This window comes from Camellia sinensis, chromosome 5 (assembly GCF_055761805.1).
Source record: "Camellia sinensis isolate YWXY chromosome 5, ASM5576180v1, whole genome shotgun sequence".
Classification (NCBI taxonomy): Eukaryota; Viridiplantae; Streptophyta; class Magnoliopsida; order Ericales; family Theaceae; genus Camellia; species Camellia sinensis.
The window spans coordinates 48,839,061-48,855,613 of NC_138965.1; the positions used below are offsets into that span (position 1 = coordinate 48,839,061).

Genomic DNA, 16,553 nt, shown 5'->3' on the forward strand with positions numbered 1-16,553 from the left:
ATAAAATAGTCAGCTCTCAACTCAAAAGCAATTTTTAACATTCAAGTTTATTTTATTTTTTGGTTGTATTTCTCATTTTTCTAGTCCTGTTCTTGATTGGCTCTAGGGAATTTAGTAATATCAGTACTTGGGCTTCATTTTTAGTAGTGGTTGCTTTATACTCAGATGCATAAAAGCTTGACAAACAATCAGAAATACGTACAGAAAGATTTTATTTAAAACTGTGATACTTCATTATTTGTTATACTATCTAGGTTCCTACATGGTTTCAACTTTATACAAGTCAATTGTGAAAATTTATAAAGGACTTTTAGTTCCAGCAATTCCTTTTGCCTTTCAGTATGGGAATGTAACTTTTTTCTTCCAGCTGTGTTCTATCCTGTCAGCTACATTACCTGATCTTAGGGCATTGATACAATACTTGTAACGTAGCATGGCTGCCAGAGAATTGTTGAACTTGTAATGGACAAATAAGGGTCCATTTGATCACATTACCAGATTTCGGTTTGTAGAAAATGGGAGAAACATTTTTGTTTTTCTTGTTGGACAAAAGCAAACAAAATATTTGGTACAAAATTGTTTTCAAAACAAATATAATCAAAAACAAGAAAAAGATTAAAGCAATCCAAATGCAAATCAAAGATCAAATTGATAGAGAGAAGACAAATGCCCCAATTAGGGGTAAAAACCCCAAGGGCTAGAGAGAGAAACCAAGCTCTACTCCGATCACAATGTGTATTCCTTTAATCCAAAACAAAGTAAAATGGTATTGCATCACCTATTATAGATTATGACTAAGCTACAACTAATAGGCCACCTAGTCATAAACTTTAGGTATTTATTCTACTACATCAGTACTCCCCCCTCTCTGAAGAAACTTGTCCTCAAGTTTAAGCGGCCACCAAGTAAACTCAATGTAACACTACTCATGTAACCATAAGTGAGGAACAGGTGCTGCGTTTCCTTGCTCAAGAACAAACATGATTCTCACAACTTAGCCATCTGCAAATACAGCGAACTTCATCCTTGCTTCCTTGGCTCAACAACCATATGTGTGTCCATAATCTCTCGCAAAAAGTCAGACAGACCCCCACTTCGAATCCCTTCACCTCTAACCTGCATATGTGCTGAAGCGTACTCATTAGTTCAGAATGAGACCAATGGGCTGGTAAATGACATCTTCCAAAGCTAGGCTGAGAAACAGTGACACAATGATAGGATGGATGATGCTTCCACTAGGCAAAACACATGAGAATAACTGATCACGAGCTGGAATTTGGCATTGCACGCCTTCTTTCCTGCCTTCATTCGAACACAACGTACTCAACTCAAAACAGCTTCCTAGAGACGAGCATGAAAGGAGTCCCAACAATAAAGCTTCAAATAAATTCTTTGAAGCTGTCAAAAAATATCAAAGTCGATTTTCAATGACAATTGATCAACTCATTTGTTTCAACTCATCTCTTTGATTATGAGTTTGATTTCGGTTAGCATCATTACTCCTTCCAATTGAGAAATTCATCTCAGTTTCTTAACCAAAATTCGCAGTATAAGCTCTACCTTGGCCATCTCATCTTCCTCGCCCTCTATGAACCATCACATAGGATATCCAGCACTTGGAAACACACTGTCAAAGTTCATAGTGCTAATATCACAGCCAAAATGATCCCAAACCAGAGAACTTTTGAACATTGGACACACAATGAAGAACTTGAACCAGAATTTCAAGTCAGTCACAGCGGCAACAAAATTGAACCAGATTCGAACTATCAAACCAGAACTCAAGCAGAAACTGGAGACTAGAGTCGAATCCTTCCAAAATTGAAGAACCAAATTCATGACTGATATTCTAGAGCTTCAGATTCGAGTTTGGATCTCTTGTGGCATTTCAGATTGAAGTTCGGATCTCTTCAACTCCACTTCAGGTTAGCTCTTTGATTCCAGATCTGTAGAACTGGAGTCAATCAAATGAAGATCCATAGAACTGGAGGCAATCAAATATGAATCAGAGGAGCCGATTGAACAAGAATTAGAATCGATGGGGTCAAATCGCACCAAAGTCAAAACAACAGAAAAAGGAATTGAAGTACTCGACTTCCAGAAATGAACACAAGACTCAATTTCAGATTTGCAAGTTACTCACAATTTAAGCCTTCATGACAACCTTGAGAGAACAGCCAGTTTTTTTGAACAATCCGGAAGAGTTCGTAACTCTAAAACTCAACTTTAGATTGTGCGGAAGGCTAGTTCGCACAAGATCAAACACCAAAATAAACTCTTCAACTTCCAGAGTTTGTAATCAAACCAAGAACAACAGCAGGTTGGACTGATTCACTCCAGGTCGCGAGTTGATTGCAAAGGTTCGCAAAGTTGACTCAGAACTGCAAAGGTTTGCAAAGTTGACTCAAAACTGCAAAGAAGATTCACTAGTTGTGAAGGAAGCCCAAGATCAGATTCTAAAGAGTCTGGATCTGTATTTCAGAGTTGACGAAGGGTTGTGATGTCTGATTCAACAACAAACTAGAGTCGCAGGACCAAACACAGATCAAATCTCTATCTGCAAAGTCAGATCGCAAACTCAGTTCATGATTGGATTCACAAGCCGACAAGAACAGCTTTGCGAAGAACTCCAACCAGTTTGCAAAGAAAAATACTTCTATCGAAGGTGTCAATCAACTCACATGTGGGCTGCGAAACTGATTGGCAAAGAAGACCCATGATCTAGAACCAAGTAACAACTCTGAATCTAGGTCAAATCAGAGTGGAACATCAGTGAACCCATATGCTCAATTGATGCAGATGATGAAACCATGACCAGCCAAATCAGGCACAGAATCTCAAACTCTGATACCAAATAATGCAATCCAAATGCAAATCAAAGATCAAATTGAGAGAGAGAAGACAACTGCGCCAATTAGGCGTAAAACCCCCAAGGGCTACAGAGAGAAACCAAGCTCTACTCCAATCACAATGTATATTATTTTAATCCAAAACTAAGTACAATGGTATTACATCACCTATTTATAGACTACCACTAAGCTACAACTAATAGTGTAAAAATATATGTATTATTGATTGATGAGTTGATGATTGATATATGATTCTGTTACAATTGATTGATTATATAGATGTAGGTTAGGTGGTGGTAGGTGAGGAGTAGGTGAGTGTAGTAGGTGAGTGTGTGGTAGGTGATGGTAAGTGTGTGGTAGGTGTAAAAATATATGTATTATTGATTGATGGGTTGATGATTGATATATGATTCTGTTACAATTGATTGATTATATAGATGTAGGTTAGGTGGTGGTAGGTGAGGAGTAGATGAGTGTAGTAGGTGAGTGTGTGGTAGGTGATGGTAAGTGTGTGGTAGGTGATGGTAAATTCTAACAGCCCCCCGCAAACTCAAGGAGGATAGAAACTAACCAACTTGAGTTTGGAGAGAGGAACAAAACAAGAAAATACATCAAAAATAAAATAAAGATAGGAGACACTGTATGGTCGTGTCAGACCGTTGGTGAAGACACTGAAAGGTGGTGCCATAACGTGGTAGAGGACACTGGATGGTGGTGTCATAACGTTGTAGAGGACACTGTATGGTGGTGTCATAACCATGTAGAGGACAGTTTATGGGGTCATGTCGGACCGTTGTAGCAGACAATGTTGTGACAGTTGTTGTGACAGTTTACGGAGTCTTGCTGGACCCTTATAGAAACTAACCGGAATCAATGTCGGGACAGTTTACAGAGTCTTGTCGGACCCTTGTAGAAACTAACCGGAATCTATGTCGGGACAGTTTACAGAGTCTTGTCGGACCCATAAAGGAGCTAACCGGAATCAATGTCGGGACAGTTTACAGAGTCTTGTCGGACCCATAAAGGAGCTAACCGGAATCAATGTCGGGACAGTTTACAGAGTCTTGTCGGACCCCTTAAAAAAATCGCATCCTCAAAAGGTGCGCCCAATTTTTCAAAAAGGCGTGCCATCAAAAGGCGTGCCCAATCCATAAAAAGGCGTGCCATCAAAAGGCGTGCCCAATTCATCAAAAGGTGTGCCGGACATGATGGCGAGGCACGTGGGCGCCTTGGCTTGCGTGCCCGTTTGTCGGCTGGTGGCAAGAGGCGCGCGATGCGCGTGGCTGCCTTGGCTATTTAACCAAGGTTGATGCTGAGGCTGAGGCAGAGAAAAGCTGCGAAAAACCTCTGAAAAAAACTTCGTTGTGCTGAGAGAGAGAGTCTGAAAAACTCTTCGTTGTGCTGAGAGAGAGAGTCTGTAACACTCTGTTGCGAGAGATATTCTGTAACACTCTGTTGCCCAGAAAATGGCCTCGTCCTCGTCTTCCCGTGGACTGCTCACCCTCTTTCCCGACCTTAACGAGTCAACAAGAGAGAGAACTGGTGCGGTGGCACTGGAACCTCAACCAAGCGCCCCGGAGTTTGCCCCGTTGAACTTTCCGATGCGGTCTGTGGAGCAAAGAATGGCAGTGCAATCGGATGTGGAGGCCAATCAGTATACTTTGAAGGCATGTGTGGAAAGCATGACGGCGGTCACAAATTTGTCGAACCGGCTGCAGAGTAGGACAAATGAGGTGCAGCATTTAAACTCCCAGCTGGCTCTGCTCCAACGCATGTATAAGGATGCGCGAGCAGAGATAAGCGTGCTAAGGGCAGAAAACAAGGAGCTGAAGCGGAAGGCCACCGTGATGTTCCGATTTGGAGGTCCGCCGTATGCTGCAGTGGAGGAGCAGGGAGTAGTGATCATGCCCAGTGGAGTGGGAAACACGGAGGCAACACCGTCAAGGACCGCCCAGGACGGAGGCAAGAAGAAGAGACCGGCGGAATAGGCGAAGAAGTGAGGTCGAGTAGTGGCCGGCCGCAGAAAAGAAAACAAAGCTGTTGGTTTTTTTTTTTTTTTTTTTTTTTGTAAAATGGTGATCGGGGTGAACCCCGACATAAATAAAATAAGTTTGGTGTGCAGTTCTTCCGCTTCTTCATTCGGTTTGTTTTTTTTTTTTTTTTTTTTTGGAATCAGAAAAATATATATATATAGATATATATTCTATAGACTCTAGTGGAAGGAATGATGGGTTTACAGCACATTGTGGAAGATGTGGTGTCTGACAAATAAAAGAAATTTGGTTGTAAAGTAAAAGAAACGTGCGTGTGATAAGTGTGTGAATGGGGTGTTGTTTGAAGAATAATAAAAAAAAAAATAAAAGGTGTCTGCCATGTGCATGCGTGTGATGAGTGCATTTTATTTATTTATTTATTTATTTTTTATTTTTTTTTAATGAACATTTGCATAGCTGTCCACCGCTCTCCTGGAAACATCTGTGTGTGTCACCCGAAATAAAGAGGGCTCGTACATTTCTACAGAGAGAAGATGACAAATCCATGGAAAGTAGAGGGAAGGCCCTTGAAGGGGAACACTGGTACGCGATTTCGGCCTATGTATTCGTAGGGAATCAAGCGAAGAACCACCGCTACAAAGGCAGTCACGAGTAAGATACAAACTGAGATTGTGGTTTCGATCGCTGATGTTGAACGCGGCGCCGGAGGAGAGAGACGAGGCCGATCCACCGACAAACATTGCTGATGGACGAAGAGGCCAGCGGAGGTCATGACGGTGGGGTCGACAGCATCGACGGCGCAGAAGGCGGAGACGACGTGGGAGGCGGTTTGGAGGCAGCGGAGGCTGAGGATTCGGAGTTGGGCCAGATTTCCGATTGTGTTGGCCGGAATATGACCCACGAGGACGGCGACGGGAAGGCGGAGAGAGAAGACGAAGGAGCGAGTCGAGTCGCAGACGACGCCGACCCAGTTGCAGGCCGAGTCGGAGGCGTTCCAATACTATAACGGATCAGGATCCGAACCCGATTGGGTCTGTGATGGTGGGGCTTCTTCGGCCATAGGGATTCGAGTACCGATACAGACGATGAAGACTCCGCACGAAGTGGTGAAGACATGCGCAGAGATAGAGAGGAAGCTTGTGTGTTGGAAGATGAGAGGTCCGGCGGGCGGCCGAGGCGAGGCTGCCGCCCGCCGGTGAAGCGAAAATACGAGGTTCTTAACTTGGCTCTGATACCATGTAAAAATATATGTATTATTGATTGATGAGTTGATGATTGATATATGATTCTGTTACAATTGATTGATTATATAGATGTAGGTTAGGTGGTGGTAGGTGAGTGTAGTAGGTGAGTGTGTGGTAGGTGATGGTAAATTCTAACAAATAGGCCACCAAATCACACTTTAGGTATTTATTCTACTACATCAAGGATGTTTGGTGATATGCTAGAGGGGGCAGGGGTTGCCAGAGGGGATGGGTAGGGAGGTGGAGTGGCTGGAAAAAGTTTCCAGACAGGGAGGGAGGAGTGGCCAGAAAGGTTTGCCAAAATGGGAGGGAAATTGCCAGAGGAGGGGGGAAGAGGTGAGGGAATGAAAACTTGTTTGAAAAATAAGTGAACACATGTCCCCATTTTAAAAAATGTTTATTTTTATTTTTTTGACTGCGAAAAGAATTACCAAACGTGTTTTGGTTTCTAGTTTTCAATTAAAAAATAAAAATAAAAATAGAAACTAAAAAAACGTTACCAAACTAGCGGGCCCTAAATATGTTGATGTTGCTTTCATATATTAATGGAAAGAGATAAAAGAGAGCATGGGAGTAGAGTGAGAACATGGATGGTTAGAGAGGGAGACACAAGAAAGGAGATAAAAACAAAGAAGATAAGAGGGAGATAAAGATGTTAAAAGAATTGAGAGAGAGAGAGAGAGAGAAGCTCTTTTAAATATTCAACTTAAATTCATCTTTCGAAAACTAATTTCGTTTTATACCAATAAGGCCAATTTATAGGCTTCATGATCCCGATAAAACACATAGGTATCCTCTAATATTAATATTCCGTCACCTAGAGCCTCTAAAAAGTCTTCATAGAACAAAATTATGGCTGTATTAAATCAAAGACTCCTAACAACACTAATCACTTATTGTAGAATGCACATCAAATTGACTGCATCAACTTGACTTCGCAGAATGACTTCCAATGGACTTGATATAATGATGTAAAAGCTTATTTTCTATGCTAGTTTACACATCTGGTATTGAATTTTAAACATGTGAAACTTTGTTTATTATATCTGTTTCTAATTATACAAGGGAAACATAGAAAGTTCTTGTTTTAATTGTTCAGAAAATTGATTAGATCTTCTCCTTTCTACCCTGCACTATCTGCATTTAACTGAGTTATTTGGAAGATATATATAGATATATATTAATATTCAGCAAGATTACATTCTAGTTTGTGGTTGTAGATTAAAGAATTGGATCATGATCAAAACATTCCTACCGTTGAAGATGCATTGAAGGTAAGTTCTTGATTCACTTTGATCATTTCCATTCACTTGAATCAAATGACATGGTACCATTCGCTATGTACATTGTGTTTAATGATTTTCTCTGACTCCGGTTTCACTGTATCTGCTTCAGTTGATATCCAGTTCTGTTAGACAGATAATTCTTGACGCAAAAGTTGGGCCACCATCATATGAAAAGGGTCTTGCCAAGGATATTCTTTCTGTGGTAAGTTTTTAACCTTTGGCATTCATAATATGCGCACAGGGCCTACCCTTGGACTTTAACGCATGCTCTTACACTTTTCATCCTAAGCTTTCATGATGTGAATAGCATGTGCAAGGCATGTGAGTGTGTGTTAGTGGCGATGCCCATGTCTATAAATGGGTGATGTGGTGTCAAGAAACTGACTTTTGAATCATTTGTAAAAGAATATTTTCTGAGATTGCTCAGAGCTTCTCTTTATAGAGCTCTCTAGAGTTACTCTCTCTTCAGACTTTGATCCCATCATTTTATCATTGCATTGACCAATTGGGCCTACTTTTTTCCATCTATCTAGCTTTACTTATACACTTAAAAAACACAAATGGTATAGTTTATCTTTAGCGTCTATAAGATAATTTTCCAATCTTATATTTAACTTATACCACAAGTGGTCGTGACCAGGCGTGATGGCAAGTTCTATTTGCCCCAATGCTATTGGCCAAGTTTGAGTTGCAAAAACCTCTGCACAAAAAGTAAGCGTAAGATTGGCTACCTATTATCTCTCCCAGTCCCTACTGTGCATTGGGTACAATCTTTATATTTAAGGGGGAACTACATGTAGTTGGGAGTTGGAAAAAAAATTACACACACATGGAGGTGCAAGTGTGTATGTGGTGGGACGCAAATGAAAGGTTGTGGGGCCCTGCCATGTGTTGATAATTTTTTTCCCCAACTCCCACATGCATGTAGTTCACCCTATATTTAACGTATACCGCCATAAATATTGATTAGTTTAAAAAATGCAAGAAAGCTTACAATTTGGAAATGTGTTTCCTAGAACTATATCAGCCATGAAAATAGTTGCAATTCTAATTACAATTTTTGTAGGAAAGAAGAAATATTACAAGTCCAAGGAAATTTAGTAGTGTATCTTAATTGATTTTTTGCTTGAGATGTTTTTTGTTTTATTTTATTATTATCAATTAGATTCTTTTGAGTAATTGGCCCAATTATGCCTTTCCCTTAGAGAACTCCCATTTTGTTGCTTTTCACAAAGCTATTCTCCATTTGATGTGTTACTTCCTTGTTCCAAAGCACGTTGGATTAATGTTGTGACACAGTCTTGGATAGAACTCAACCTCAAAACCCAACTTTTGAAGTGAGGTTGCCTTTACATTTATACATTACACATCCCTTTGTACCCAGGTGATGTGGGTCTTCGATTCCTACCCTTCCGCACGTCTAGCAGGCAAGGCTCAAGATGTGACCTGACCTATCCTTTTGGCACGTCCAACTCTAATATTGGTAGAATTCAACTCCAGAAGCAAGCTTGCGAAATGAGGGAGACCTCACACTTTTACATTTCATCCTTTGTACCTAGGGGATGTGGGATTTTGTTTCTCAAGTGTATCTTGTTACATAACTCGCTATGAAGTGTTGACTTGGCTAGTGGCTTTGCTATTTGCAAAAAATCGCTATTTGCATCTAGGTGTTTTGTTATTTACATGAGTCATTGTGACAAGAAGTGCTTTATCCGTTTCCACACAACTAGCGGAACAAAAGTTATAAAGAAGTAAAAAAAATTTCTCTCGACATATTTGTTGTGTAATTGTGTAAGCATAAAATTACTGATGCCATAGTAGAGGTGTGAAATTAATGCACTAATTGAAAATAAGGTAATGGTGGTGGAATGTAGTGATTATACTCATGTCTTCTGATGGTTGTAACTTGCTTTTCTTTCTTTTTTTAAATCATTTATTTTTTTTTTTTGCTTTTCTATGATAATGATATGTGGGTTGTTTGTAAATTCAAGTGGTTTTGCATCGTTGTCTGGTGAATTCTAGATAGAAAGATTCAGAAACAACCATCTTTTATCCTTAAATAACCTTAAGAGCTACTTCTTGCTATGGAAGCCTTAGGAAACTACTAGTTCCGTAGTTCTCTATGTGGGTCATGTCAACAGAAAAGTGCCATGCAAGATGCCGTCTAGGCTTGTGAGAGATTAGGCAAGGGTTGCATTAGATTAAAAACTATAATTTGAAAAAATCCATACAATGTGTAATCGATTTGAAGGGGCATTGTTTTGGCTTGAAATCTTTCTTAGGCATACCTAGGGAATAAAACAGGATAAATTTATGCGAGTAAATTTAATTGTTGTGACCAATTTATTGTTTTACATTGCATGATCAAATGCTTTCAAGGGTTTTGATGATCCCTATTTTGTCTTTTGTTCCCTTCAGGCTCTTAAGACTTAGTATAAATACCATCACTTTTCCAGTAACAAACATTTTATGGAGCTTTGATCCCTTAGCAGTATAGATATCTCGTGAAAATGAATCATCATCATTATGGTTATTGTTGTTTTATGTTTGTTATATTTGTTCTATATGTTGAGTTGCATTATTGGAAATATTGTACATGTAACGAGAATTGGGAACATCTTATGTCTTTTACTTATATGGATAAGTCGACCAGGTGGTCAAAGGTTCACAAAGAGTCGCAAAACACATCAGAGGCACCAGGGACAAAAGGCATGGCTGGGAGAGAGATAGACTAGTCCAACCAAGATAGAGAGAGGGAGTGTAACGATCAGAACTTTAAATCTATTTTATTATTCACGTGTTCTGCCATGTTTGCATTTGGTTGCGATTTAAAATTGTTGTCAATTTAGAGCTTGACTATTTTGAACACCGTGGAGTTAAATTTTGAACTAGGATGTTTCTTGTTTAAGATTGATCAAAAATCCAAAATTTTGGAAACTGCAATATGATCTCTTTACCCTATTTTGACCATATCTCCTCCTATAGTTGAAATTTTGATGAGAGACCACCTCCATTAAAAACTAGACTTCTAAAGCTTTAATTTAGACACGAAATTTATCAAATTCAGACACCGGTAGATGGAGATATGCTCATTTGAAGTTGAAATGGTGAAGTCTTTTTGGGATTGTGAGCCCAACTAGATGGAAATTGTGCTTGGGCGCAAGTCGACAAGAAATTTGCTTGGAACATTGGACTAGTGTGCTTGTCCAGAGGATAGGGATTTAAAATTTTTTTGAGCTACATGGCTCATTTTGGGCCACATTATCTTACTTTTGACCTATAAACACGAAACTACATCAGATTTACCCTCATGACTAATCCACACATGCTCTATATATTTGTCTCCTCTCTCTCCTCTCTTGATATTTCCTCCATTGGGCCAAGCTCGGATCTTCAAGGAGTGAGGGTTGATCTTGTTAGATAGCTTAATATACATTGTTGGGCTCATTTCCTAATAGCTTAGGCTTTTGGAAAAATTGGTGATTTAATATGGTATCAGAGCTTTGGTTGAAAGAGGTCTTGGGTTCAAGTCTCTCTATTGACATTTGATATTTGGTCCCCATTTGATTTCTTCGTTGTTTGGTTGTCTGCTTCTCCTTCTCTTTGGTTCTCTATTTGTCTCTCCACATGCAAGACGGGGTTGCACGTGAGAGAGGGTGCTAGATAGCGTGATATACATTGTTGGGTTCATTTCCTAATAGGTTAGGCTTTTGGAAAAAATGGTGATTTAACAGATCTATGGGCCAAGACTTAAAGTTGGAGAGCTCAGCAAGGGCTTCAACCTCATTGTTTTGGGTCATCATTTGGTTGAGTCTCATTCTCTAGGGTTTCAGTCTTGTTTGAGGTAGGGAATTTTTCTTCTTCCTTTGTACATGTTAATATGTTTTGCTTAGTTTCTTTGCATTTCTTTCCATGTTACAATGCCATAATGGTTTGGAGGGATGATTTCTTGATTGACATTGATAATAGCATGTTGTAGTTATGTATTGTTACGATTTATGACATATGCGAGCATATGGTAGAGTTAATTGAAGACTTGGGTAAATTTAAGGGAAAAGTCCAAAAATGTTAAGACCCTAGAAATTGTGAAATTGAGGGTTTGGAATAGTTGATTGGAAATCTTGAAATTGAAACTTGGGTAATGAAAGTGTACATGTTAAGAGTGCTAGAAATGCATTTAATTGAGGATCTTGATGGTTGGATGTGATACCCTGATTGCGTGGGACATGGGAGTTGGGTGGATTGTATGAAATGGGCTTATTTCTCATAACTTTGAACTTGTGAGTGTGATGCACATTCGAGAAATGTGGCTGAAATTAAGAACTTTAAAACGAAAGGTATTGCCTTGAAATAATAAGAAAGGGTCTACCATTGAGAAGGAATCATGAATTAAAATTGATAAGTTGGATGATGGGTATATGCGCACTCCCTTAGGGAGGAATTTTGTCATGTTAGGCCCACAGTGCAAGTTGTGAATATGTATTGTTGAAATTGGGTATCAAATGAGATTAATTATGACTGGATTATAGGTCCCCCTGATAGTAACCAATCGGTAAATTCGGAATGGAATGTATCTGATGGGATTACAAGTTCCTTTGGTTAGCAACCAGTAAAGTTAGAATCGAACTTGTCGTTGGCAAAATTATGGGTCCCTCTGGTAGAAACCAGTAAAGCTTGAATTTTACTCGACTTATGCTAAGGCAAGGTGTGAGGAAGGTACGAAAACCCAAGAAATTGGTAGACTCGTTCTAAAGTTCTCAAGGACTTCTACTATAGATTCCTAATCTAATACATCCCTCTCAATTCAACTATTAGTTCTTTTTAGCTATTTGACTCATCACAAATTCACTTATAGACTATTCTATGAGTGTTTTTGCCGCTCTAATTGTGAAGGTGTTTTTGCTTCTTTGATCTACCCTTTTACTCATTCATTTTGTAAGTTTTTTTTTGGTCTTATTGTTAATATCATGGTTATCAAAATCCCGATCCGGATTGCAGGATCTTAAGATCCTACGATTCTAGTTGGGGTAAACGATCTGAATTGTACTAGGATTTTAAATTTAATAGGATCTTAAAGTGACTACGATCCTAATCATAAAATTGTGTACAATCGCACTACGATTCGAATATTACGATCCCGATCCTACTAAAAAAAATTCTTATTATTTATTTCTTATATATGTATGTATATGTGTATATTTATATAAGAAATTTGACTATAAACTCTTTCTCCAAACACCTCCTGTAATTTATGTTGAAATAAAAGGTGCATTATGCAAAATTTATCATTTTTCTTTAATGATTTTAAAATTATTTAAGATACATTATCATTATGGATAATTTTTCATTTTATTTTATATTGAAAGTACAATATTATAATTCTCGATCTGATTTTACATTCCGATCCACAAGCTCCTTCCAACGATCGTACATTACGATCCCGATTTTAACAAAAATAATTAACTTTTCCAAAGACTTCCTTATTAGAGTGGTAAAATTTACATTTCTTTTATTGCAGAACTTTTACAAAAAATAAAAACTCAAGTGCTAATCGACTGGGTAGTTTTATACTATCTTATTTGTGATGCAAAAATTCTTTTGAAGCTGTGGCAATATATATATTTATTGTATTTGATTTGTTAATAATTGTCTTGATACTTTTAGTTCGGTCCCCCTAACTTCAAAATCCTAGCTCTGCTGTATAAGTATGTGAGTGTTGATCGTTGCTTTATGTGATTTGTCTTGAGTTGGTTTGCTTGGTGTGAATGGTTGGGTGCCGCAATCGAGTACCATGCAATTGTGAAGCGAAGTCGCACATCGCCTAAGCATTAAAGTAATGTTAAGCATATAAGCGAGAGGCCACTCTCACCTCAATAGCAAGCTTTTGGGGCTGAGTTTTACCCAAGATTTTGTAACATGATATCAGAGCCGGAGTACTCAAGGATGGGTAGGGGTACGTAGTGCTATCGAGTGAGCATGCTGGGCGTGAGGGAGGGTTAGAAGCGAAGTCCCACATCACCTGATTACTAAAGTAATGTTAAGCATATAAGCGTGAGGGCAACCTCACCTCAATAGCTAACTTTTGGGGTTGAGTTCCACCCAAGACTGTATAACAAGCGGGAGTTGGTGTAATTTTGATGATAACTGGAGAAAGGGATGAACTTGTATAGTTAACCATAAATTGAATTGGGAACCAAGTAAAGAACTTGTCAGAAGTGGATGGTTGTCCATAACATTTTGAAGATATATTGATAGTTGACTCCAATGGATATAGAATGGAACATTATATGTTTATTCTAATTGTGAAGTGAAGTCCCACATTGCCTGAGCACTAAAGTAATATTAAGTATATAAGCGTGAGGGCACCCTCACCTTAAGAGCTAGCTTTTGGGGTTGAGTTCTACCCCAACACTGATGTTTCATTCATGTAGTCATACCTTTACATGTGCAGTTGTCACCATAATGGCATGTAGGATTGTAGAAGATTTTTCTTACTGTGCATGTTGAGGTCACCCTTTAAGTTTTCAATAGCCAAGCCCAAAAGGGCAATCTTGATACCTTTTGTGGCAAAGCTTATGTAACCAATGAGGCAACTAGCTATTTTGAGAGCTTAATTGTTGTGTCCTAAAAATTGTAAAAGTTGAAGAGCAAAAATATGAAAAATGTAGCGTAGGGTTGGAGAAGAGAGAACAAATATGGGGAAGAAGTGAATATTATACGTATGTTTTTAGGCTTAACCCAAAAAAAATAAACCTAAACCATCAGCAAATATTTATATGAGATACAATGACCATACTACCCTTACTCAACATAAAAACTAATGCATGGACACATTCTAACACAGAAGATTTAGGAGTAGGTTTGGCTTCAGCCATGAAACCGAAAGAAGGAACACACGAAACAACCAACAAGCAGTAGCAGAAATACCAAAACAAAGTTGGAACAGCAAGTAGCAAGGCTAAAGAGTGATGAAACACCCAGGAAAACAGACCCAAACACCAAGGTTGAACACAGGTTCAACACAGCAGCAAAACAGAAGGAGAACAGGGCAGTTTTGGCTCAAAAAATGGAAAATCCGACACATCAGCAACAAAAACACAAAACAAACTCTGGGAATCTCCTCCTAGGGCATTTTTGGCTCCCAAGGAGTGATTTCCAACAGTCAAACAACTCTGGGTAAGAAGATTGAGCACAGTTCGAAGGAGGAGCAGCAAAGTTCAAAAAAGATTCAAAAATAAGAAACTCACAGCAGATGGTTCCAAAACAATCCACAAAACTCACTATGAACATCAGGAGAAAGAGGCGAGCATGAAGGGCCAACCTCGTCCATAAGGACTCTGATTCACGCTGATGTCATCATATGGAAGATGACGTCGGCACTCTGTTTTCACCTCTGAAAAATCTCGAGAGTCGGATGAGCTCCTGGCAAGGTTAAATTGATGCCTTGATACCAAGTTGAAGTGCAAAAATATGAAAAATATTGAGTAGGGTTGGAGAGAAGGGGAGGAGAAATAAGGAGAAGTGAATATTATTGAATGTATGTTTTTAGGCTTATGAAATAAACCTAAACCATCAGCAAATATATGTATGAGATACAATGACCATACTACCCTTACTCAACATAAAAACTAACACATATACACATATTCCAACAATAAACACTACATTTACTTTGTACTTTTGTTTTAAAGTGTGATGTTATGTGTTGGAAAGTAGATGGGCGTGGATGTGGGATGGTTCTAACTTTTGTGGGGTTTCTGCCCTATACACTATAGGATTTGGAGTTTTTATATGTGGTTTCAGAACTTTTAGTCCATTTAACTTCTTGTATATTTTTTTGTCAAGGCTTGCTATATAAGCCTTAGATGATGTAAATTTATGAACAGTCTATTACATTATTATGTGTGAATTTAGGCTGTAGGTATGTATGTATCTACAGGATGGGTGTGAGGTCACTTAACATTGTAATTTGGGAAACAAAGAAAATGATTCATTTTTCATAAAAAGGAGATTTTATTGAAAGAAATGTAATTTGATAAATTGTTTTCCCTGGAAAAAGACCACATGTGAACCTTTTGTCATTAATTCATAAAGATTCTCACTTGTTTAAATAGAACTAGTTCAAATAGGGTTATAGTTTACATATCCGGGTCATCAGACCTAGGGCGTGACAGGTAGTGGAGAACTCAAGGAGAAGAGCTCATTCTGAAATGATGCATTCTAAGTTTGAACTGTCTTGTAATGGAAGTATTACCTTCTTTTTATAGGAGGTGAGCATGATTATAACTAATTGTTTGGAATGATGTATTTTTACGAAGATTTTTAGGATTACATGTGGGGTATAACGTCTTGGAGAATCTTCCATGTCTAGTTTCCGAGCCACAATACCCCAGAGTCCTGCGATGTATGCCGAATATTTCAGTGTTACCTAGGTCTTACCTCTTGAGCTAGGCTTGTGAGTTGTGCAATATGATAACTGCGGTGATGGAGCAGTATAACTACCATAACTAAGTGATGAGATGTGTGCTATGACAACTGCGGTGATGAGACTAGTAGTAAGACTACCACAATTTTGAAAGGCTAGATTCTCGACTCTTGTGGGTTGTCAAGTTGGCAGGCTTCGTAAGGGTGAAGTCTTAGGACTTAAGTATACACAAGATGTTGTGAGTCCTTTAATCTCATTCAGTAAATACCAAAGATGTGGATTGTACATTGTTCCTTGACCTGTAAAGCCTAACACGTGTAGGTAGGTCTTTATATCAATGTGCAAGGAACATATTGTTGCCTACGTGCCTACGTCACTTGGCGGTATTGGAGATATCTACAACTTACCCCTCTTCTCCATGTGTTTTTGACTGAGTAATTCTCAGAGATTAACCTGTAATGTTTTACATGTTTTGGAGTAACCTTTCACATAATAATGATTTAAACTATTTTAAGTTAAATGCATCCAATCTTTGTGCGTAATTGTAAGTGGAGTTTTAAGTTGCTAATGGTAGAAGAAGGTTATATCCTTGAAGTGTTTTTCTTAATTTTCTATGCATTTGGGATTGAGAACTTGTAAATATAACGTGTATGGTAAAATTGCATGCATTCATACAATCAAAATTGCTAGGTTGGGCTTTTTATTGCCTTTTGTAGTTAATGCGTTTGGAAAGTTGCTAAAAAAGTTGCTTTTTT

At 38.6% G+C, this 16,553-nt stretch overlaps 1 protein-coding gene and 1 long non-coding RNA gene across 9 annotated transcripts in view; both read left to right on the top strand.

The window, feature by feature from the left end:
- The window catches only part of GDPD4 (PLC-like phosphodiesterases superfamily protein), a 51,644-nt gene that overhangs the window by 31,097 nt on the left and 3,994 nt on the right, over positions 1 to 16,553 (top strand). For all 8 annotated transcript variants that reach the window (XR_014329481.1, XR_014329482.1, XR_014329483.1 and 5 more), the window contains 2 exons: positions 7,308 to 7,361; positions 7,483 to 7,575. Coding sequence is in view for 1 of the 8 variants with exons in the window: in XM_028198063.2 (XP_028053864.2) it covers positions 7,308 to 7,361; positions 7,483 to 7,575 (147 nt within the window). In the remaining 7 variants the exon portion in view is untranslated. The remainder of the gene's footprint in view (positions 1 to 7,307; positions 7,362 to 7,482; positions 7,576 to 16,553) is intronic.
- Positions 3,075 to 3,480, top strand: LOC145790620 (uncharacterized). The gene is made up of 2 exons (XR_014329488.1): positions 3,075 to 3,209; positions 3,347 to 3,480. It is a non-coding gene; the product is annotated as an uncharacterized LOC145790620 (long non-coding RNA).